Source organism: Hippoglossus hippoglossus, chromosome 3, assembly GCF_009819705.1.
Source record: "Hippoglossus hippoglossus isolate fHipHip1 chromosome 3, fHipHip1.pri, whole genome shotgun sequence".
Classification (NCBI taxonomy): Eukaryota; Metazoa; Chordata; class Actinopteri; order Pleuronectiformes; family Pleuronectidae; genus Hippoglossus; species Hippoglossus hippoglossus.
This window is the reverse complement of record NC_047153.1, coordinates 12,476,053-12,496,211: the sequence shown is the minus strand read 5'-3', so window position 1 is coordinate 12,496,211 and position 20,159 is coordinate 12,476,053. Positions and strand designations below refer to the sequence as shown.

Here is a 20,159-nt window from a genome sequence, read left to right as displayed (position 1 = left end):
GTGCAGTCTATCAGGCTCACGTCACCTTCACTGCAGTCACACTGAGGACAGAGAGCCTCCCCGTCCGTGACAGGTTACAATAATGCTTACACGGCATCAAACAGACCTGCCCAATTTACCAATGCTGCCCATAAATTTCACGCGGGCTGTGTGAGGACAGGAAACATTCAAAGTCACAGTAGTGGTGGCACAGGAGTTTTTATTTTGCTGAGCATCAAACACCAAAAGAGAAGCAGGAAGGTTTGACGTCATCGTATCACGCACCCTTACATAATTACCATTATTATGATTACGTCCATATAACTTTATGTGCTTTAACTGTGTGAGAACAAAAGTTATCCCAACACAGCCAGGAAGAGATTCCTCTTGTGTTTCCTACGAGGTGCAGCTTACAGAATTACCTTTGTGAAAGTAAAAAGCTGTGTCAGTTGGCAGGGAGCAGCAAACATCTGTTATAAATATTTGATCTGTGATTTCCATTCTGGGGAGCTTCATTGAAACATTCTCTCGTGGTTCAAGGCACTGTTCTTCAAAGATAGTGAGAGATAAAACACTTCCTCTCAAAATCCATTATCGTACAGCTGTTGTGCAGAAACCCCTTTGTGGTAAATCTTTTAACGTCTTATCTGCTTGACAGAAAAGTCAAAGAAGAAATGGATTTCCTCTGCTCAAGTTTATGTTTCTAACCATGCATGCAACTTTTTCTTCATAAAGGACACAAGAAAGGAATCATCAAGTATGATAGGTCTACAGAAGAGTGACAAATTAAGGAATAAATGCGAAGAACTAAACATATAACAAAAGAAATGCACATGTCTTCATAAAGGACACAGTAGTCAGAGAATGGGCAGAATCCATTGATGCCTGCATTACTGGATGATAAGTTTTGAATCTTGGATCTACACCTGATCCAATCCCAGTTAAAAACCTTCCACCAGCATCCATTCTAGTTGCTAGTGCTGGCACAAAACCTGACACTTGTTAAGTATGTTGGATTTCCCTGTAACTACACCCACATCTGTATTTTATTTTGAAGGAATAGAGAGTGAATCATGAGCAGCAGGCGATTGCAACAGATTTAAAGACGACAAGGTGCTACCTGTGTTGTAAGGTCAAGCACGGATTGATCGATCTCTGCAACAGGCATAAATACAACCTGGGTTAATCAATTGTCACACTAACACTTTAAGTTTGGTGATATGTGGTGCAGGATGAACTTGTTTTCTCCTCAACCAGTCTGCAAAATGAAGCACAGTGTAGCTGGAGCACCATAAATACTGCAGTGTAATCATCTGGTATCCCGACTCAATTGCTGTTATTTGACCTTGCTATGATTTATTATCATCCCCACAACATACCCATCCTCTTATACATACTAATTTATACAGATGAATACACACATATTTTATGCGCAGTCCAGTGAAGCTCTGCAGTACGGTCTCTGCTGCTGCTGCTGCTGCTGCTGCTGCTGCTGCTGCTGCTGCTGCTGCTGCTGCTGCTGCTGCTGCTCTCCTCCTGCCTCTCGGCTGCCAGAGGTTCACAATGCAGCAAGGTGACTCAATGTTATTGTCTTCTCCTCAGAGAGAGACTCCTCCTGCTGAAGCACAGCTTACAGAGGGGGAAGAGAAGAAAATGTAATAAAGATTATCTCATGATCAATTACATCTTTACTGAAATGCTTTTTCTTTTAAATTCTCACTTCAGTCTCAGCAGAGTAACGTATATAAATGAGTGTGAACCGGTTTCTTAAAGAGCCTGAATTAAAATACCTAACGCACATTGTATTTAGACTGTGGCCTCCTCATTTGTAGAGCGTTTAATCATCATATAGTTGCTGATTAAACAGAAGTGCTGATCCCACCCAGCTTTCTTTCAGTTTCCATGTTTATGACCTGAGACAATGATGAATCTCCTTCCATTGAATTATTGAACTGACATCTACAGAGCAGGGATGTAATATGTATCATAAGCCAATTGATGCATATTAAGATGATATTCATTGTCTTGTTGTGCCTGCTTATAAAAAAGCTCATAAAAACTACTTTTTATTTTCCCTTTAGCACTTACATTTCCAGTAGAAAGCCAATGTTTTTACAACTCACAGGCGACACATTTATCTCTTTATACAAGCTGCACCAAATGGCTGCTGGTATAACAGCATCTAATATGAACACAGTTTACATATTTTCTCTTGAATTATATTTGATTTAGGATTCTGTCCTTTTCAGTGTATATTACCACAATCACTTATTTGTTTGTAATAATTATTGTAGTTTCTATTTATCCATGTACTCATTAACTCCTGTGCTGGGCATATTTGACCTGTTAAACAGAGTGTGAAGTAGAACAGACGGCAATAATGAACTCAGCCAACACATCACAGCAGCGCTCCCTGCTGGAGAGATGAGAGCTCAGCACGTGATTCTGCACTTAACATAGTTGAAGATCATCTACAATGGAAGTGTTGCCCGTTGTAGGCAGCCCAAATCACCTGTGTCTCTATTTGTACAAGTGGGGAAGATCATCAGTTGCATATAAGTAAAGCTGCTGTTTTACAAATAACCAAGTTGCTTATTCACACAGTACTTCAGTCACAGGGAAGACAATAAGATTTAAACAAAAGATCAAGACTGAAACTAAAATAATATACAATTACCAACTACATCACATGGGAAGAATGGATCCCCAGTGTAGTGTTGTCAATACATTTTACCCAAAAAAGTTTGACCAAATGACTAAGACAGATAATCCTGTTTTCATCAGCCTGTATGATGATGAAGAGGAGTTTGATTAACTGTGAGTACAGCCGCAAGGTTCCATGTAAGATCTCCCCATGAGGCCGGTGAGCAGAGACGGGGTGAGAGGTGGACGTGGACCCATTAATCACACACTGCTGCTTCCTGAGTCAAGTAAAACTGAGATGGAACTAAAACTGCAGTTTGGGGAGTTGACATCCTGCATTTTTACACCCTTTTACTTTTATTACAGAAAGTACTGATCGAAGAAGAAATGATGTAAGACAGAAGATACCCTCATGACCTTGAAATGTCTTGTTGAGCTAAATGAGCCAGGCAGCGCAGATTTCCTCAAATATACTTTGGTGCAATTTTGAGGTACTTGTGCTTCAGTATTTTGATTTAATTTCATGCTACTTCATACTTTAATTCTACTGCAGGCTATATGCTACTCTGTAGATAAATATTTTACAAACAAAACCTTGAATCATCTTATAAAATATGTTGCATTGTTATTGATTAAATCACCATATAATCTTTACATTTTGTCCATCACAACCAGCAGCAACATATAAATGCGATAGTAATTATGGGCCTGATTCAATATTATAATAAATTACAAAATTCATGGGAGTCACTTGATGCTGGATTATCAACCAGACAAAGGCGGCAACCGTCTGGAGTCACAGCACGTACCCACTCATTAGTTACATGGTGCTACAACAGGTGTTCAGGGTGCAGAGTGGGAATTAAAGAGGCACCAGTCTCACTGTTTCAAGTTAGTGCACCATCATGCTTTTGAAGCTGTTGTTTTAGGTAAAATAACTCAATCAATTCATTGTTTGGTTTATAAAATGTGAAAATAGTGGAAAATAAAGTGCCCCAACAATGTTAACTTCTCATTTAAGAGGCTGGAGTCAGTAAAGATTTACTTAAAAATACTCAAATGATCAATCAATTACAATTATTGCGCCCATCAATTTTCTGCTAGTTATCCATTTGATTAATTAATTAACAATGTCAGCTCTACAGTACTAGTTGGTTTTTTGGTGCCTGGGGAAATAATGAAACTGCAGAGTAGAGTTGGGGGTCGATAGGGAGCCGACAACAAATCCTTATCCAGGACCTGGCCGACAGGGTTAATCCAGCCATGGGCGCAAATGTATTTTTACTCTTGAGAATATGCATTTTACTGATGGTACTTTTGTGCATTTTTACTTGAGTAGTTTACCATAGGGGTGGGATTTATGACCTGTACTGCAGGCTGCCACCAGGTGGTGATGGAGACACTTTGGCTTCACTTTTGAGGAGCGGTAATGTCATCCATCTTTATATACGGTCTGTGGTCAGTCAAAACAATGAGTGAGGAAGAATAGAGGGAAACACTTAGCTGATAAAAAGACACATTTGATCAGATAGCATGATTGTTTTGATCGGATCCATTACAGAGCCCTCTCCCTTTAAACGCCTCTTCTCCACCTGACATGCGGACGTCTCTTCTGTCCAATAGCAGCCGCGGATTCGACCAGAAACACGGAGGGCCCGCCCACCTACTACGCCGTCATGCCGCCACGTACGATACGCTGCAACGCAACTTGCTGCTCCGTTTGACTGACGGCTCCAGCGACCAATGAGGCCGACACTTCCGCTCGCACTGCTAGCACGGTCGGCTTTGAGCGAGCTAGCTGCCGACGGGACTCAAGCGGAACAGATGACGTCCAGGATTCATAATAAAGTCAGTATTTCAGTGACACGCGTTTATTCTGCTTCTCTGTGACGCTGTCGACTTAACGTGGACATGAGCTTCGCTGCTGAGCCTGACAACGTAACGTTAGATACGTAACAAGCTGCACTAGCCAACAAGCTTCATTGGCTAAATGTGTCACAGCTAAAGCTTCCTCTGGATATTATTAGCTCCTTGGCCACTAATGTGCAAACTAAGCAGGTTAAACAGGTTATTTGAATGTGCTGCTGTAGACTGAGTTTCATTGTTTGTCTGTGGGACCGTTCAGCATCAAATACTATTTAATAATATTAATCTCGCTGTGATAAACATTTGCTGTGATGACAATTGTTCTCGTTTCCAGATGTGTGGGCTCCTTCTCAGCAGCTGGGCTCTGCTGCTGCTCCAGCTCCTGGGTTCGGGGGCAGTGCCCATCAGCATGGATAAGACCAAAGTCAAAGAGCCAGAGACCAAACCTGAGGAGCCTCCAGCCAGTGTGGTGAGAGGACACAACATGACTCATCTCCATGGAGCCTAATACCTGATCTTTAGTGTTACACCCATGGTCAGTAGTGATCCATTACATTACATTACATTTCATTTAGCTGACGCTTTTATCCAAAGCGACTTACAATAAGTGCATTCAACCACGAGGGTACAAACCCAGAACAACAAGAATCAAGAAAGTACAATTTCTTGAAAAAAGCAAAACTACAAAGTGCTATAAGTAAGTGCCATTTAAGTGCTACTAAATTGTTAGTTTAACATTTTATTCAAGGTATACTCGGAAGAGGTGTGTTTTTAGTTTGCGGCGGAAGATGTGTAAACTTTCTGCTGTCCGGATGTCCATGGGGAGCTCATTCCACCATTTAGGAGCCAGGACAGCAGTCGTGACCCAGCAACAACACACGTGTAGTATTAGTGTGAAGAGCAGTTAGTTCGGTGGCTTCACAGCAGAATATTTACCTGGCATTGGTAATCATCTCTATAGATAGAGATAGATCTCTATCTATAGATATACATCAATATGATAATTTTGGGGAGTTGGAGGTCAGAGAGATGGGGAACATTGATGGAGTTAAGCAGGCTTTGTTAACTTGTAAAAGCTCATTTCCCTTTTTAATGAGCTTGTAATGCTTTTTGGACATTTACTTTTTACGACATGGCCAAAAATTGTATCAAGATAAAATGTTCACATTATTCAACATCGATAATTATTATGGTAAATGACAAATTATTCTTTCTTTTAAGTTTAAAGACTAATTTTTGCTCCTGAGCGAAGGTCGGAGTTTTTAATTCTGAGCAGAGAACGACAAACATTTTATCAATCTGAGGTAGATCTGTCGTGTGTTATACCTGCTCACTGTGTTTACACCATGTATAAGCTTTATACAGAGATATTTATTGGACTTTTGTTATATTGCAAATTGATTCAAATTATATTGCGATCATGTTTGATATTTATTTTATCGACCAGCCCTAATTTATAGATTGAATCACAAATACATTTTTACAAATTAGTCAGTAGGAATTACTTGTGAGTTGCAGCCCTGATACTCTGCATTTATGCCATGTTTTTCTTTTACCTGCCCTTAAGAAAGTAAACGAGTTTTGTAAAAGCATCTCATTTAAATTGAATCAGTCTATCCACACAAAACGTATTATCCGTCAAATCCATTCCGTCATCAGTACAACAGCTCCAGATGTTTTAGCTGTGTGACTGCACAGATTAGAGTCTGATTTCTGTGCAAGGCTTTGTTCCTGTTAAATATTGGCACAGTGACTCAACGTCTCAAACAGATGCCATGTAGAGTCTGTCTAGAGGCTAAAATGCAACTTCAACCCTAGAGTCAGCACAGAACAGCTGCAGAATAATATGGCAGCAGAAGGCAGGAATGCAGTTTGGAGGAATTTCTACATTTAACTAGAAACAAGATCTTTTATGTTGGTCAGCAGACATGTTGCATTAGAAACCAAAATATTCTTACTGAAGAGCTAATGATACTATGTTAACATATTAAACAATAACAATCAAAAAGGGATCATCATCATAGAATTACCCAGTATGTGTTCTGTCTCATTTTCTTACATTTCATAGGACACTGGACTTCACTATGACCGCTACCTCCGGGAAGTCATTGATTTTCTCGAGAAAGATCAGCACTTCAGAGAAAAGCTCCACAATACAGACATGGAAGACATCAAGGTATCTGCAGTTTCTTTTCTTTCGTCTTATTAACATGGTGCAAAATTTTTATCAGCCACGAGTAAACTGTAAAATGACTCATTATTCTGAACAGTAAAGTATAAACTTTCAGTTGTCCTTGAACGTGATAAATCTGCATAAAATCGTGGATTTTGTTTGAGAAACGACACCAATCTTCCATTCGATTTTCATGATTATTTAGCAATAAATGTAATTTCACACTGTAAATAACGCATCTTTGCATCACTCCTTTGACAAAACAGCAAGGAAAGCTTGCTAAAGAGCTGGACTTTGTCAGCCATCATGTCAGGACAAAACTGGATGAACTGAAGAGGCAGGAGGTAAGCCGACTGCGAACCCTGATCAAGGCCAAGCAGGACATAGAAGGAGGGAATGGTATGTTGCGTAAAAAAAAATGTATATTACCTTTTGATTCAAATTCAAAATAAGATACTACAACTTAAACAGTAAATAAATTAAATGGAAAATGCTAAATCTCTTGTTTTTTCATTATCTAACCACTTTCTCCCTGAATAGACATCGCAGTGGATCACCAGGCTCTGCTGAAACAGTTTGAGTACTTGAACCACATGAACCCACATACATTTGAAGTGGATGACTTAGATCGACTCATCAAATCGGTAAGGTTTCCAACATGAAAATACAGATTAATTGCACGACATAAACTGTTGATCTGATTTTAATTTGTCATTTGCCTAATGCATAAAGGCAACCAATGATCTGGAGAACTACGACAAGGAAAGACACGAGGAGTTCAAGCAGTATGAAATGATGAAAGAGCACGACAGACGGGAACACCTGAAAACACTGGACGAGGAAGAAAGAACGAAAGAGGAGGAGCACTATGAGGATATGAAGAAGAAGCACGCAGACCACCCTAAAGTCAACCACCCGGTGAGTCTGACTGAAGCATGAATTATCCTCCCTTGAGGACGGGGACACAGATATCTGCGGACACCACGGATGTGTAGTTATTATTGTGCTTTTCTCTGGTCCGCTTTGAGTCTTGGTGTGGACCACGTGCAGTTGGTGTCCTTGTCATGTAGTTGACACAGCAAATCAGTGGGTACACGGGTTTCCGCACAGAGGAATGAGCATACCCTCTGATGATAAAACTTATGTTACTCGAACCCTAGCAAGCCCTTGTGCAGTTCTATGCATTCTAATATTGACATGTAAACAATCGACCTTAATGTTTAAAAGTGGTTGTGTTTTTATTTAATCTACCGGGAATTCTAATTATTAAGTTTACATGTTACAGGGCAGCCAGAATCAACTGAAGGAGGTGTGGGAGGATGCTGACGGCTTGGACCCTGAAGATTTCGACCCTAAGACCTTTTTCAAACTGCATGGTAAAACTTTCTTTAACCTGTTAACTGTTTAAGACTTTGATAGATATTATGTGTCTTCAGATAAAACAGCAAATCATGTGTTGACCTGTGTCTTTCTCTATAATGCAGATGCCAATGGAGACGGATACTTTGATGAACAGGAGCTGGAAGCATTGTTCACCAAAGAGGTAAATCTGCGGCATGTGAAAATGTGTCATGTTTCAGTGAACCATCTTTGCACTGACTGTTGGTCTTTGTTATTTTAGTTGGAAAAAATCTACGACCCCACCAACGAAGAAGATGACATGATAGAGATGGAGGAAGAGAGGCTGCGTATGAGAGAACATGTTATGAACGAGGTACAGTAAGACACAACAGTTTTTCACAACTTCGTTTAATAATGCTACTTTTCTGTTTGTCGGGTAACCGTTATTTTAAGAAATGCATTTAATGAAATATTGATGCATTATGTTTATCGTCAACTGGAACTTCATGATCATCTTTTCATATGTGCACAGTGGTGAAACATAGAGAAACAGCAAATAAACAGCTGGCTTTAAATCTTCATATTAATAGAGACTTCCATCTGTTATTTGTTGTTTTGACTCTGCCAATGAATAATAATAAACTTGAATATATATAATCTATGCTAACAATCTCTCCTCTTAACTCCCTAATAGGTGGATTCGGACAAAGACAGGCTGGTCTCTTTAGAGGAGTTCCTGGTTGCAACAAAGAAAAAGGAATTCTTGGAGCCTGATAGCTGGGAGGTGAGATATACACTCAATATTTTAAACTTTATCATGTTGACATTGTTTCAGAGAAATTTTAACCTTTTCTTAAAACATTTATGGCTATAATGAATGTTTCCCCCTCTGCTTGGTGTTGCTCAGACCCTGGAGCAGAACCAGGCGTACACAGACGAAGAGATGAGGGAGTTTGAGGATCATCTTGCTCAGCAGGAACAGGACCTGAACCTGAAGGCTGTCGACCTCCGGAAACAGAGAGAAGAGCTGGAGAAACAACAGGAGCAGCTCAACGCACAGAAAATAGAGCTGCAGCAGGTAAACAGGCACTCACTGTTACCTGAAATGACAAGGGTCACCACAGGAGGTTACTTTAACCAAGAATGAGGAAACTGTCCAAACCAAATGTTAGAGGTTTGTGATTTTTCATGTTCTATCAAGACACCAGATTGAATCTTTGTAGGTGGAATTAAAGCTGTTTTCACACAAGTACGGGAGCCATGCACCTGTGAACGTGTCTGACTCCATGTGAGAGGCACACAAAATGTTGGGGAAATTGTGTCCGGACATTTTCTGGAGTCTTGTCATGTCTGGAAAAGTGATATTTTCTAAAAATTAATTTTCCTCAACTAGGTTAGATTTTTATTCAAGTTATTAAAATGTGACTATCCACTGCACTGTATATAACAAAACCTGATGTGAAACTTCTCTGTTACAGGCAGTAGAGCACATGGAACGGTTGAAATCACAGAAAGTAGAACCCCCTCCAGAGGTTCATGGTAAGTGTTTATTGCACTATTTCATGTTTGTTAGATAGTTTTTAGATTTTACAGGCTGAGCTCTGACAATGTAAAACTGTGTCTTTGCTCCAGTTGAAGGAAATGCTATTCCAGAGATGTATCCGGTTGACGATCAGTTGCATCCTGAACAAGAGGGTCAACCACAAGAGCATCCGCCTGCAGATCAAGATGCAGCTCAGGAACACCACGCACAACAAATTCAAGACCTGGGTCAGCACGGTCTCCCCCAGACTCGCCAGGATCTGCCGCCAGGCCACCAGGAAGCTGCACAAAGCCAACATACCCTGCCGTAACAGCTTTATCAGAACTTGCAACACCAGACTTTTGCAGCATCTCCACTCTAGCGTGCAGAGGAGAAGAACCCTCCCGAGTTTCACCAGTATGACTTCGGAGTCTGGAGCGAACTCGAGATGAAAGAAAGCAGCACAAGCGGAATCCCTGTTGAATGACACCAGTGTTTGATAATAACTGTAATCTTTGGATTCATAATGACCAACCAAGGACATGCATCTTAAAATGTGCTCTCTTAGTTGTGTTTGATGACATCAGAAATGATCCAGAATGTTTGGTAATGCAATCAATCAAAAAGTATATTTTTGTTGAACTTAGTCGACCTGCTGTCGGCTGTTCAAACTACAGAACCTCAAAATGCCACTGGCTCCACTACCTGATGGTTTTGTTGCAAGAGCTTCTCAAATGTCCTCATTGTGACTCTTGTTTTCTGACTTGACTTCATAGAAACATCCCCAAACCTTTTAGAAAGAGATTCATTTACACGTGTGGCTTGTGGTGAAGTGTTCCACTGGACTTTTTCAGACATTTTAGTTATTTGAGTTTAAGATTTTCTATCATTGCATTAGACCTGGAAGAAGAGGCACTATTACGATTTTAACGAGTTTACAGCAATCTGATGCCATAACAGAAACAATTTTACCTGAAAGATAAAGGTTAGGATAAATAGGCTGAGTATGATTTTATAATCTACAAGGCTTCAGTCGGGTCTTTGTCGAAAAATATGAATCCAGTTCTCCCAGTCCTTTCAACTGGAGAAATCTTTTAAAAGACTTTTCAAAACAGGAAATTTTTGGGCCACACTACAGCTACAAATAACTAACATTTTCCCCTAAATACTTAGTGCTGCAGATGATTAAATAAAGCAGTCAGTTACAGCTTGGTTCTACCAATAATTTGTGAAACAACCTTCTTATACAGAAAGAACTGTTGAACCTCTGAAAAATTTAATTTGTTCTCTTTCACGTTCTGGGCATTTTGATTTTGGCTTGTTCATACATGGATGTGTGTGTCATGTTTATGATCTGATCAAAATGGATCATTACTTCTAATTTGCTTAATGAAACTGTTTTGATGTTCAGCTCTTTTATCAGTTAGAATATAGACAGAGTATTTTTGATTATTTCAGCTGATTGAAAGTTTATTAGAAAAAGGGTGAGGATTTTTACCAGTGACACATACAAAATGCAGCAGAATTTTAACCTGTTTAGGTCAGTCTATCATGAAAGTTTTTGAAATTACTTTATACATACTCAGTGTGTATGCACATTAAAACCAGTAACTTATTTTAATGTTGTGAATGACCAGTGTCAACTTGTCTGACTTGATCCTAGTTTGAATAACAAACTGCAGATTTTCTGATAAACCAGTTTGATGTACTTGCTGCCTCTTCTTCTCGTGTAGTGTTGTGGTTCCTTCTCGCTGGCAGACTGTGTCCATGGCGGACGTGTGTTAACTTAATGCCACTTTTTTTGCATCCAGTCAAACAGCTCTGCCTTACTGTGGTTTACTTTATACTAAGTTTTGACATGGAATACTTTTGTTTTCTGCGTGCCGAGCAGTGGCAATAATACTGCGTCATGATTTGCACAATATGTACAGGTGGTATTTCCAATTACTTTCTGCTGGATTAAAGTCGTGATGGTACTGTACACCTCCCTTCAACATAATAAAACAGTTATCTTTCAGATTGATCACCTGGTGAATGATGTATTAAACTTTAACAGTACGATGGAATACACTTAGACAAGAAATCTTCAGTTTGACAACATATAATTATTTTGTGATTTGTCATTACCTTGTTTATTTATAGTGATTCATTATAAATGGCATGTACTTTGTGCCTGTTTGTAGGCTACACGCCACATGTGAGAATGAACAAACTGAATGTAACACAAAGACTTGTCTTGATGTCACAGGTTTGAAGGACCTCAATAAGACCAAACTGAACCAATCCAATGTGACATGTGAAAGTGTTCAGAATTAATATAGCAGAAAATAATAGAACACAACTTTATTGAAACAGTCTCAATGAATAACATCAGCATACAAAGAGGTGATGGCGTAAGAGGTGACTGGGGTTAAAAAAAAAACAACCAAAACATCGAATGCCTTCATGAGACGTATTAGATCAAAAGGAAAGAGTGACTGGCAACACTGGGCAGAAGAAAATCAACCGCATGGAATTAGATCGACAGTGGCAGGGTATTTTTTGCATTTATTTTGTACAAAAAATAAATTAATGAAATCTTTCAAGTTTACAGGAATATCTATTTGTTGTTTTACAACACACAGACATGCTGATAATCCTACATGTGGTGAAGTTCAGCATTTTGTGTTAAAACATTAAGAGGATCTAGACAGACCGAAGCAGACTGACTCAGATAGTAGTAGGCCAGGAGTTAAAAAAATAAGATTACCAATGAGAAATAAAACATTGTTAGAAAAGTGAACAGGGGCGAACACATTCAAAAATCCTGAATGTTCAACGTGGCGCAACTTGATGGTCCTTAGAATCCTTTAGGACCTCATCGCTTGAGCGGTACCTCGAGACAAACCTCGAGCTCCTTGGGCGGCTCCCCGTTTGTAGCCTTGCTGATATCCCTCCTTGAAGAAACAACAGTATTTACTATCAATAGCCATCTTACAAATTCAAAAATAGTAAAGAGTATTAACTGGATAACACATAAGATATTTTGTACATGATGTAGTGAATAATTAAAGAAGTCTTACCCGCTGGTAGGTGCTATTAGAATAGTCCCGAGATGTGTTAAATTGGGTTTGACCATAACCGCTGCTGGGAGCATTTGAGAAAGGAGGGCGGTAGCCTTCATATCCCCCTGAAATTATGTATAGTGTCAATAAAATAAACCAAACACTACAGCTGTATAATTGTATAACACAGTTTGATGCTTGTACCTCTAAATCCATTAGAGGAGCCCCGGTATCCATTCATCACGCCTCGAGCATTCCTGGGTCCGGACCTGGGCGCGGCCCGGCTGTTGTAGAAGGACTGTCCCGACTGTCCAAACCCTGCACCTGGAGTAGATTCTTCATGAGCTCCTGCTGGAGGCATGACTGGTTCTTGGGGCTGGAACCCACCAACAACTGCACAGCAGCAAACGAGAGAAATTTTCATTTAAAATTAAAAATAACATTCAACCTGAAAAATCTTCACTTGCTTCATTCAAATTTACTGTCATGAAAGGGATTTAGTCTTTCAGAAAGGAGAAAAAAAGCCTCCGTAAACACCAACAAATATTTTAACTGGTGCAAACAATTCTGTTTATGCAAGATAGAAAACATGTTATTTCCTCTAGAATCCTAAACATTAAAAAGCATGTTTATTTATCCTCCCTATACTTTTTAATGTCGTCTGCTGACTGTAGAGGTGATAAACTATATCTGAAGCCTGTTCAAGTGTACATGCAACTAGCTGAATCTGTAGCCTCACCTGACTGTAATGTGTCCTGTGGGATGTCCGGCTGGTTGACAGTACTCTCTGGCTGGCTGCTGAAACCCTGTCCATAGCCACCAGGGAACTGACTGGGCTGCTTCAGGGGGTCTGCTTGGCCTTCAGTGGCTGGAGGTACAGGTGCATTCATATTAAATACCTGAGGAAGAAGAAAAGGTTTCTGTATTTCAATCTGTCAAAACAAAATATATCACAGTCCCAGTAGAGCATCTGGAAAGAAAGGATTTATTTCAGGTTGGGAAATAAGGGCAATATTCGTATTGCTGCAGCAATTGTTATCCAGTGTTTTGCTGCAGCTAATGAGCCAATTTATCTCGTACATACACGTACAGAACCAGAATGTTTTTGACTGAGGGTAAAAAGTCCAAACATATTCACTGGATCCAGATAGAACGCATACCGCTTGCACTGACTGGAAGGGCGCTGCGTTGACATTGATGCCTCCAGTGTGTGTGGGCTTGGAGACAGGTGGGAAGGCAGAGGACAGGGAACATGGGGCGGGGGACTGCTCGGACGAAAGAGACATCGAGGCCTGAGGTGGGAGGAAGGAGGAAACAGGGATGGCGAGGAAACAAGGATTGTGGAGAGGTCAATGTGAAAGAAGGGATCGTAGATTGTTCCCCCCTTCTACCGTATTACCATTTTATATCCCTGTAAAGTCCCTGTAATACAAAGTAGATGAGATCATGATATGTTGAAGAGCATCACGGTAAATCCATGTAGCAGCACTCTTAAAATACAGCCCACAAAGACAATGACCTGTACTTCTCTAGTTAATAAAAGGATGCACCGCTCTTTACAACACATCAAAATCTCACCAACTGCTTCCTTCTTGCTGAGCTTCCACTTACTTGTGAGGATTCCTGTGGTCCCGGCACTACACTTGTTTGAGGAAGTCTGGACTCTGAAAGGGCTGTTTGAAAGAAAATAAGAAATTATTAAGACTTTAGAAACTACTCTGTGTATTACACTTGAAGGAAAATACAGTTGGGTCCAAAGGATGTGGACACTGTTTAGATTTATATAATTTGGACCCTGTGCACCACCAAAATGGATTTGAAAAGACACCATGCAGATGTAATATAAGTTCAGACTTTCAGCTTTAATTGAGGTTTGATTAAAAACAGTTAAGGAATTAAAACCATTTTACATATTGTCACTGAGAGGCCGTGGAGAAATGAATTCTACAGGCGCCTCCAGTTGCTGCTTCTTTGTGGGTCTGTAACTTGTCTTCAGTATGGTTGAGGTCAATTAACTGACTTGAAGATTTATTTTGAATTAAAGCTGGAAGTTTTCTCTTCAATCACATCTTAATGGCTTCGTTTCAAATCCATTGGGATGGTGTCCAGACGGGCGAATGTCAAAAGACCCGACCATAAATCCACATACCAAAAACAGTGAGCAGACACTTCTCAATAGATTATGTTCAGAGTTAAAGTAAAATGAACTGGCACTGACGTGAAGGGCAGCTCATCTGCTGCAGGTCCGCAGTCGGCACAGGCTTCATGGGCTGAGCAGACACAATGGCTGGGTCCAGAGCCTGGCCGTCAAACTCTAACACTGATTCCTGGGATAAAAAGGGAAATACATTGTTGAGTCATGGATCAGATTTAGAGACAGTGATGTAACAAAGTGAGTCCCACATCCTACATCAGCAGGCATTTGCCCTACTCGAGGCTTTCAATAAATCAGCTGAGAAAATAAGGCTGAGTCAGTATCATTTGTTAAATCTCTTTATATTTTCTTTCTACCTTATTGGTGGGCACACTTGTTTCCATGTGACAGTCATGTATTTTCGTAAAGTGCTCCACAAAAGGGGATTATTTTTACTCAAGTATGTTCCGATAAAAAACTAGTTCCATGCTTGCTCTACAGATTCCTTTTCTGTAGCTCCCTGTGTGCTTTAACTTCGTCTCCATGAGAAAGCAGACAAATATTGAACTACATCAATCAATAAGCTGGACACGTCAGTATGTAGCTCGACTATTTCACCTGCATGAAGTTGTAGGTTCCTTGCATCTGGGCCATGAGGTCTTGCACTACCTGCTTTCTGACCACTGGGTCAGCGGTCGGAGGGGGGGTGTCACAGTTCATAGTAACAGCTGGTTCTGGAGTCAGCTGGGCAGGGGACTGGTGCTGGAGGGAATTTACCATCTATTCAACACACAGATACATATGAGAGGCAAATCAGAGTAATGTTGTTGAAACATAGCACAGTGGCATTATGTTGACATGGTAACACTGTTGTGATGCAGCTCAGCAGCATACCTGAGCCTCCACTGTCCACTCCTCCACTTGTTCTTTGTCTGTATTACTGTACGAAGCTTCTGGAATGAACTGTCTGTTTACGAACTATAAACACAAGACAACAAACTGTAAATGAAAAACAGCAAAAAGAGGAAGAAATCTCATTTGTGTGATTTATAATACAAAGTTGAAGCAATTCTCATAGAAATCTCACCTCTGTGGTTTCCACTTTAATTGGGGGGGTGTATTTTTCACTCGCTGTTCCTTCTGGAGAAAAAAAGGCAAATGAGAATTCAGTTTTCTTAAAGAAATAATGCACACACACACACATCTGTGAGTGGGTTCTTAGTTACCAGGTTCTGATAGCTGCTCCCCAGCGTTGGACTCAGCCACCACGGTCTGCTCCTCTTGTTCCTCTTCCTGCTCACACGTCCCATTCTGATGAGTTTGGGCTCGGTCAAAGTAACCACTGAGCAGCACTTTGTCCAGAATGTCCTTCAGTGACTTATCTGGAATAAAGAGTGACAAGTTAGAAAACAAAGGAATGTCTCATTGATCGATACATACAGTTCCTTGAGAAAATAGCCGGACAAAAATAATTCAGAGCCCAGAGTTTCTATGGAAAAAAAACTTTTGCTAACAACTTACATTTAATAACCCTCAATGACAAAGTGAAAATATCCATATCAGCAGCACGCCATCAATCAGGTCTTAATGGTAGAGAATGAGTAGATGGAAGCCACTTTGAGATGAGGCACATTACAGCCAGAGCATTTAAGGGAATTTTGAGAGCAAGCAACATCAGCCACTGCTCATCAACTCACACAGCAGCACCCCCCCAGGGACATTTTTATGGTGGTGGCAGCTACACGCAGAGAGGTCCTTCAGGAAAACCTGCTCTAGACTGCATATGACATGAGACTGGGGCGTCGGCACGACAACAACCCAAATCATACAGTCAAAACTAAGCTATAATGACTATTGGACACATTTCTGATTGTCCTTGAGTGGCCAATCTAAAGCCCGAACTTAAACCCGATCGAACATGAAGATCACTGAAGATGACAGTTCACAAACAACCATCTGATGAGACTTGAAAGCTGTGACTGCTTCTAAAGGGGCTGAATACTGTTTATATTAAAAAGGTATTAGATCTTTAATACAAGTGCAGAAATGTCAGAAAACATATTTTCACTTCGTCATTATGGGTTAATGTGTGGAGATTGATGGTGAAAATGGTAATTTTATTAATTTCCAATAAAGTATAACATACAAAAAGCTTACTGAATACTTTCAACAGTGATTGTATCATTAATTAATTGTGTATGTGTGGCGGAGGATAAAAATGCATCATAATACTCACATGTGGTCCCTGCCACAGCCTTGTCATGGCCCTCAAGCAGTTCCCACAAGTGTATTGAGGCTTCTTCATATTGGTCAGTCAACCTGCACACAGGGTAACACAGTTTGGTAATAAGCTACTGATCCTCTGTTTTAATATTCTTACTTGATGAGGAGGTATAAATGCAGCTATTACAACAATCATTTACACGACATATTTAATTAGTGATAATAAAGCACACTTTCATATTTGTGGTACTGGAAATCACAGGCCCCCTCTTACCTGACGTCATAGTTCCTATCAGGTCCCACCAGCTTGTAAAACTCATCAAGGGAGGTGAGGTCAGCATCAGTGAGCAGAGGGGAACCAGTGGCATCAGGTCGTTTAAGGTCCTGTCTGACGCTGTCATCTCCCAACTGGTCCAGTAAAAACTGAAGCTCCAAAACCGTCTTCAGCCGCCGCTGCTCCATCTCCTCTCGTTGGAGCTGTTCCCGTCTTGCAGTCTTTTTCACTGCCTTTTGAATCTGAACACACAAAGTCACGCATGTTTTGGTGCATTTTATTTCACGAGTCCCTAACAAATCAATGAAATACAATGGCTGAGATCTCATTATAGATTTTACGTTACTGGAGACTGAGAAGACATTTGCTACCACTGCCGTTGTGACTAAATGTCACTAAAGAGATGCATCATACAGAGAAAACCATCAAAATTAGTGATGACAAGGTTTGAACCAATCACCAGCATATGAGACTTAAAACAACTAAGGTCTCACCTCTTGGCCCAATGACATGAAGTTTTTCTGCAATTCTCGAGCAAACTCAAGATTGTAGGTGATCTCTTGGTACTTCGTCAAGGCGTCCTTCAGGTATACCGGGAAAAAAGAAATTCAGATGTACCATTATAGAAATGATATAAAAGGGTGCAGTAATAGATAAGGCTGCACTGTTTTGCAGAAAATATGAGAACACTGATTAGATTCTGATAAATTAAAAGAAAAACCAAAAAAGCATTTGTATTGATGGTCAAGAAATGTTGTGTATAAGTGTATAAGATTTGTTGAGTTAATATTTCCGCAGACGGCAATAAAAACTGAATTGTGTACCAACTGCAGTTTGTCTTTTCTTACCAACTGATCTTGATTCAGGCTTTCTCCTTTATTCTTCTTTGCCTGGTAGTCATCAAGTTTGGACTGTAAGAATAAAAAAAAAAACATGAAATACAGAATTTAAGTTGAAATAAATTATACATCAACAGAAAAATCACATGCTTGCATGAAAGAGACTATTTCTGATGAGGCTGTTGGTCGATATGCTCAAAACCTCACATTTCTCCTCTGACATTCCAAATAGATTTTTCTAATGTGTGTTGCGCCAAATCATTAAAAGGGATAATTATGTCATATCATTATGATAACTGCAATATATTCACAACAAAACACAACCAGCTTAGGGCTACACAAAACAAATATATTTAATCGTGACAGAACTACAAATACCTTTTTCTTCTCCATGTTGCGAACCTTCTTGTCCATCACACCAAGAACCTGCTTCATGGCCTCAGACTGACTTCCATTTCCCAGGTCTGGAGTGACAGACTGGACAGCACTGTTGCCAACCATAGCTGAAGGCATCTATGGGGAGAAGAGGTGAAACAGATTAATTCTGAACCAACACCTCGGGGGCTGACCCAGTTGGGTTATGCAACGCAGTGTAGAAAGTTGATACTTTATATGGAAAAACACAATAGTTGTACAAAAGGTACATTGGGTGTAGTTTCTTGGATTTACTTCAGCTGATGTAGGAGATAGGGGCATTTTGCACAAGGATCTTGAGTGGATGTTTAATATTGCTACATATATAGATTAGTTGAAATTATATTATTTGATTGGCTCTCAAGTACAAGTCAGCTGAGGCTACACGCGTTACCCAAGATGATTCGCTTTAAGTAACGTTAGAAAACCTTCCATGGTGCAGACAGCTTTTATTACCTTCGTGTCATCTGGGGTTAACGTTGGGACAATGACAGTCAAATGAGGCTGGGCCAGAGAAAGTGAAACATATATGATCCAGCAAATCAGGCCGTCGTCTATTTTGGCTAAGAACGCATAAAACCGATTATGGTGAATCATGGGGAATCACACGTGTGTAATTGTGTTCAGGAACTAAATTAGTCTGGAAGTTATCACAAGTTAAAACGCAGGCCTGCTAATCAAAGTTAAAAAAAACCCGTAGCCCATTAGAAGACACCGGCTAATCTCACGTTGAGGGATGCTAACATTACACGAGCAACCCACATCCCGTCAGGTTCAACATTACGAAATAAACCCGTCGTGGTTCGCAGTGTTGGACTGGTGCGGGGTTAACGTTAGCTAGCTACACCAGATCCGCTCAGTAGGCGAGGAACACTGCTCCTAATCTCCCCCATCCTATTGTTAGCATGGGAAGCTAGCGTGCTCGGTAACGTTATGCGGCTAAAGCCCGGACCCAACCCGCAGGTCACTTCAAGCTAAACCGATTAAAACGTGTAATTCTGGGGGGGGGTTATTGGTTGATGTACGAGTCGAGTCTTCGCCCAACGTTTTCAGCCGTTAAAAACAAAGAGCTCGACGGGACGCTGCGACAACTCGCTCGGGGGGCCAGCAAAACATGATTAAAGACGGTTTTGTCCAGCCGCCATTGGCCGGAGATGGCGTGAGACTCCTACCTTTATACTCTTTGTCTTCAGAGAGCTTGTGTGCGGGCAGATTGAAGGGGAGCTGAGCGAGCGCAGTCCGAGTCTGTTAGCTCCTCCGGGCTCTTTCTGGAAGGATGCTCAGGCTCACACCGGCCGAACTAGCTGCTGCGGCTACAAGGACCCCCCCGCGTCTCTGCGAACCTCAGCGCTGCCTGACAGTAAAACACCTACATCTCCAGAAAGAAAAACCCAGACAGGTGACGTCATTCTGTTGTTACACGACAAGTTGACGGTGTCGCAACATTAATTTTTTCACCTTTTGATGGATTTTGTTTTAGATACAGATGTTCAGCAGGAATCAGGATATGATTCCAGATGTGAGGTGTAGATGTTATGACAGGAGGTGTAGGCCATCTCATAGACGGTATATGTGTATAAAACCCTGTGTATTATATATATATATATATATATATATATACAGTCCTTTATCTGACTGAAACATCTTTCATTTTCTTTAAAGGTTCAGTGTGTAGAATTTAGTGACATCTAGAGGAGAATTTGCATG

The 20,159-nt window shown here is 40.5% G+C and overlaps 2 protein-coding genes across 3 annotated transcripts; one reads left to right on the top strand and one right to left on the bottom strand.

Annotated features, from left to right (window-relative positions):
• Nucleotides 1–4,334: 4,334 nt before the first annotated feature.
• Nucleotides 4,335–11,595, top strand: nucb2a (nucleobindin 2a). Its single transcript, XM_034577815.1, has 13 exons — nucleotides 4,335–4,470; nucleotides 4,823–4,957; nucleotides 6,557–6,664; nucleotides 6,928–7,060; nucleotides 7,202–7,305; nucleotides 7,394–7,579; nucleotides 7,947–8,037; nucleotides 8,146–8,204; nucleotides 8,283–8,375; nucleotides 8,697–8,786; nucleotides 8,910–9,080; nucleotides 9,481–9,541; nucleotides 9,635–11,595. The coding sequence occupies exons 1-13, from the start codon at nucleotides 4,366–4,368 to the stop codon at nucleotides 9,853–9,855; spliced, it is 1,557 nt and encodes a 518-aa protein (XP_034433706.1). The 5' UTR covers nucleotides 4,335–4,365; the 3' UTR covers nucleotides 9,856–11,595.
• Nucleotides 11,596–11,851: 256 nt separating this feature from the next.
• On the bottom strand, nucleotides 11,852–19,803 carry caprin1a (cell cycle associated protein 1a). Of its 2 annotated transcripts, XM_034577801.1 has the most exons (17): nucleotides 19,625–19,784; nucleotides 18,417–18,551; nucleotides 18,048–18,110; nucleotides 17,694–17,780; nucleotides 17,200–17,441; nucleotides 16,939–17,021; nucleotides 15,929–16,084; nucleotides 15,790–15,842; nucleotides 15,597–15,680; nucleotides 15,321–15,482; nucleotides 14,787–14,895; nucleotides 14,180–14,241; nucleotides 13,729–13,860; nucleotides 13,308–13,467; nucleotides 12,773–12,961; nucleotides 12,587–12,693; nucleotides 11,852–12,460 (listed from the first exon to the last, which is right to left on the bottom strand). In XM_034577801.1, exons 2-17 carry the CDS (start codon nucleotides 18,549–18,551, stop codon nucleotides 12,374–12,376), a joined length of 1,911 nt encoding a protein of 636 aa, XP_034433692.1. In that variant the 5' UTR covers nucleotides 19,625–19,784; the 3' UTR covers nucleotides 11,852–12,373. The 2 variants fall into 2 exon arrangements, with proteins under 2 accessions (XP_034433692.1, XP_034433696.1); XM_034577805.1 differs by lacking the exon at nucleotides 13,729–13,860 and having other exon boundaries at nucleotides 11,853–12,460; nucleotides 19,625–19,803.
• Nucleotides 19,804–20,159: the final 356 nt, after the last annotated feature.